The 4066-nt window shown below is 41.9% G+C and overlaps 1 protein-coding gene across 3 annotated transcripts; it reads left to right on the top strand.

Moving 5' to 3' along the window:
* The first annotated feature begins 1542 nt into the window (after positions 1-1542).
* Positions 1543-3849, top strand: LOC119294781. Of its 3 annotated transcripts, none has more exons than XM_037573047.1 (6): positions 1543-1727; positions 2021-2097; positions 2294-2421; positions 2711-2757; positions 2847-3074; positions 3600-3849. In XM_037573047.1, exons 3-6 carry the CDS (start codon positions 2371-2373, stop codon positions 3721-3723), a joined length of 450 nt encoding a protein of 149 aa, XP_037428944.1. In that variant the 5' UTR covers positions 1543-1727; positions 2021-2097; positions 2294-2370; the 3' UTR covers positions 3724-3849. The 3 variants fall into 3 exon arrangements, with proteins under 3 accessions (XP_037428944.1, XP_037428941.1, XP_037428942.1); XM_037573044.1 differs by having other exon boundaries at positions 2021-2184; XM_037573045.1 differs by having other exon boundaries at positions 2021-2188.
* The last annotated feature ends 217 nt before the right edge of the window (positions 3850-4066 follow it).

The raw sequence follows: 4066 nt of genomic DNA, 5'->3' as shown, positions 1-4066 counted from the left end.
GGCCGCCCCGGGCCCCCGTAAGTCTGGGGCCCCTCCCAGGTATACGTACGTTAATACGTACAGGTCTTCGAGGGGGCAAATCAATCAGCGCCTGGCTCTTTTGTTTTTTATTTTGATCAAATCTCGGCGCCTCGCTCAGCTTCTGCGTGCTAGCTAGCATAGAAAAGTAAACAGATTTGGTGGGCCTGGCCCATATTCGCACGTACATGGTCACGTGGAGACCGGAGAGAAAAGGAATCGTTCCATTGATTTTCTGTAACTTTGGATTGGATCGGCCGTTCCCTGCCTTTTCTCCTCTTCCGCTGTACGTGTTCGTCTAATCTCATTGACTCTGTGACTGCGTCTCTGCCTCCTCACGAACGACGCCAGGACTGCGGCAGGTACATCTGGTTGCGCCCTCTTCCTCTCTTCCCTCGCATGATCTTCGTCCTATTTCTTTCTTTTCTCATCCTGATTCCCAATTTCTCGATCGATTGACAGATTGACAGATTAACACGACATTGCTTTTAGGGCGCTCAAATCATTGCGTCCACTTTGCCAGATTAAATTATATAGAGAAGGTATTATTCCATGCCCTAGCAAATTCTCATTATATTAGATGGTCTTCTGCACTTAATCTAATGTTTTAATTAGTTTTGCGGTAATTTTAAAAACTAATTGTTCTTTTCAATTTCAGCAGGGTCATGTCGAGTTCAGGTAGAAAGTATACATCCAGAAGTCATAAAAGGAAAAAAGAAGGAGGCAGATTAAGAGAAAGAAGCATTGAGCGGATCTCTTTTTAAATATTATAAGAGCGATACGAGCACGCCAAAAAATCCAGACGAGTTGGCGATAGTTCTTGCGGGTGACCAAACTAATGGCAATCAAGAAGATGATGGTCATACTCCTACAGAAGGCAATGTTGACGTCAACATGGATGATAGCAATGTGAGTGATCATGAGCCCATATTTAATTCATATGCGGTAGAATCTACTAGTGTTGATGAGGAACAAGTTAGTGTGGATATTTATGACCCAAGCAATTGGGGTAATCTTGATAACAAAGCGAGGGACATATTAGTGGAAAAGGGGCCTAAAATGGAAGAAGAAAACAATAAATATCCTTTGGATGAAAATTCAAGACATTTTTCGTATAGCCATTATTACTCCAGAAAGATGAGCAATGGAGAGGTGCGTGATAGGAAATGGTTAGTTTTTTCAAAACACACAAAGAAAGTGTTTCGTTTTCGCTGTAAGCTTTTCAATTCTGATAAATGCAAGAATGCAATGGGGAATGATGGGTTTTGTGATTGGAGGCATATTAATAAAAGACTGAAAGAGCACGAAGCTAGTGATTTTGCATCTCAGAATGTTAGGAGAAATATTTGAAGCTATATGTAATACATTATGTGATATGCACAATCATTTTGGATGCACTTTCTTTGATACAAATTATATGTACATACGATGATTATTAATAGGCATTTATACTAAGGGCCCCAAAGGGCCCCGGATTGTCGTTTCGCCCTGGGCCCCCAAAATCTTAGGACCGGCCCTGTCACAGAGTACAAGGGTGACGTGATGAACCCCTCCGCGGAGGAGTTCATGCCGCTCTCCCGCCGCCTGTCGGCCGACGCGCCCGTCTACGTCTCGCCCGCGATCGACTACTATGCTCCTCCGTCCACCGACTCTGTCCGTGCAGGTGGCCAGTTTCCTTCCGCCCCAACCTTCTCCACTGTCTCCCCAACGTAAGTAGTTCATTTGGTTAATCTGTTTTGCGTTTTGACATGCATCATTTGTTGCAGACTGCTAGATCGATGCTACTTCCGTTATTATTATTTTTATTGCCTAAGCGCAGAACAAGCACTCTTGCATTGGAGATGCCCTGATTAGCATCTTCTACAAATTTGTCCCAATGCAATTAGTAGGCTAGCATATTCGAAAAATGAAATTTTGAATGACATATAGCAGGATATGCATGTATTCCTACTCCTATCTTATATGGATAAATAGATCTAACAACTGGCTTTCTTGCTTGCAGTGGTACATGTGTGATCTTCATGGAGCTAGCCATCATTGGATTTGGTAATACATAATCACTTATTCAGAGAGCCCAAGGTGAGAAGGGACGAGCATCTAGAACACCACCACCTACTAATCAGTGAGCTACTATCTGTCTTTGAATGAGTTACTTAACAAGAGAAGGCAGGTAGCAATAGAACACGTGCAATCTCAATGTTTACTAATTATCTATTTCTGAATTTATTCGTTCCCAGCTGCTCTGAATATGGGTGTTTTGCTTGCTTCTTTGTAGGAATTTCCTACCTTTCTTCTGCAAATCTGGAATTCCTTTATGGCATGATCATGTGAAAAAAGTACCTTGATGCAGTAATGGATTTGATTATCACCGGTTACTCTGTTTTCACGAATTACTATCCAACTGTAAGTTTGTTCTATACCCTAAGGCCCATGTAAATCTGATAGAAGATTAAGCTATTTAATTTTAACTAAAAAGGATAATATTCTTTCAGTCGCTTGAATCTGCCCAGACCTGAAAAATACTTATACTTTGAAAGCTTGATATATGAGTATGTAATTTTACAAGTATGTAGATAGCCGACAATGTTATTGTTCAAATGTACTCGAGCCAGGTTTTCGGTGTTTCATTGCAACCAAAAGAATTGGTAATATTGTTTTGATGAAAACATGGTCACACTTGTCGATGTTGTAGTGGCATAGGAATTTTTCCCTAAGATCCACTATGCAACCAATCAAGAGGTATGTCGATCCGATGCTATTAATCGACCTTATGCGTTTTTCAGCGTAGAGTTCTGGTGGTTAAGCTTTTTGTGATTTGTCTCTTCCAGATCCACTCTGATTGAGGAGGTTGGGGAGAGTCTAGTGCTTCAAGGAATGCCGTCACATGGCACCAGGCGGACAGTAGTCGAGGTGGCGCTACAGGAGGCCATAGGTGTGAGCGCCAAAGGGTGGATCTGCGGCGCGGCTAAAGCGGTAGTGAGAAGGGGCAGCTCTCCTCCCACTCCTAAGCTGTCGACGGGGAAGATGAATCCGCAGGGTCCTGGTTGGAACAAGAAGTCAGTGCCTCAGTGATAACATTAAATTCAGCAGCATTCATAGGAAGATTTTCAGTACTATATTTCCATGCTTTGTAAGGTCAGTTTGGCTAAATTTCCGGGTGAAGTACTCCATGGTGCGAGACGAATTGGTGTGCAAACTATCTGTTATGAATTGATGTTAACTTCAGCATTGCTATGAAGATTTACAGTACTATATTTTCATGTTTTCTAAGGTCATACTGTTTGGTTGAATTTCTGCGGGGAGTACTCCATGGTGTGACAGGAATTAGTGTGCAAACTGATTGTTCTGAATTGAAGTTAAATTCAACATTGCTATGAAGATTTACAGTACTATATTTTCATGCTTTGGAAGGTCATATAGTTTGGTTGAATTTCTGCTAGGAGTACTCCGTGGTTTGACAAGAATTAGTGCGCAAACTGTCTATTTTCAATGGCTAATTTTCTCGCAGTTCACTAGTTTCATGTGCAACTTGATATTCAGTAGGTTAAATTATTTGACGCAATCATTGTAACTGCATTTAGATTGAGGATTGGCGCCTCTGCCCCAAGCTTGACACCTTGCCCACCCCGCATAAGCGCTTTTGAGAAGGCGGTGAGGGTGTTCATAAAAAACCCAACTGAAGATGAGCCGTGGATCATAATTTAGAGAGTCAGTTCCCTGGTACCAAAAACTGTATGGAGTTTGCGCTGAAGATGCAGACTGGAAGTGTACTACACTCTGAATTGCACTGGGTGTGTCCAAAAAAAATACACCTGCAGCATACATTACTGATTCCTGGTGGTACCTTGTGCATTGGAAAGTTGTATTTTAGCAATAAATTCGTATGGTAAAAATGTCTTGCCTTGTGCAATGCAGCCCATGCTGTGGGATGGTTGATTCGAACAATAGTATTTTGAGCAATTAGTGTCATGCAGGTGAAATGACTAAAGTCAGCTTGCCATACAGCAAGGATAACCTGATTACATGGCTGCTTTGGATTATGGATTTA

Source organism: Triticum dicoccoides, chromosome 4B (assembly GCF_002162155.2).
Source record: "Triticum dicoccoides isolate Atlit2015 ecotype Zavitan chromosome 4B, WEW_v2.0, whole genome shotgun sequence".
NCBI classification, from domain to species: domain Eukaryota; kingdom Viridiplantae; phylum Streptophyta; class Magnoliopsida; order Poales; family Poaceae; genus Triticum; species Triticum dicoccoides.
The sequence above is the reverse complement of the archived record's forward strand: the minus strand, read 5'-3'. Positions and strand labels throughout refer to the sequence as shown.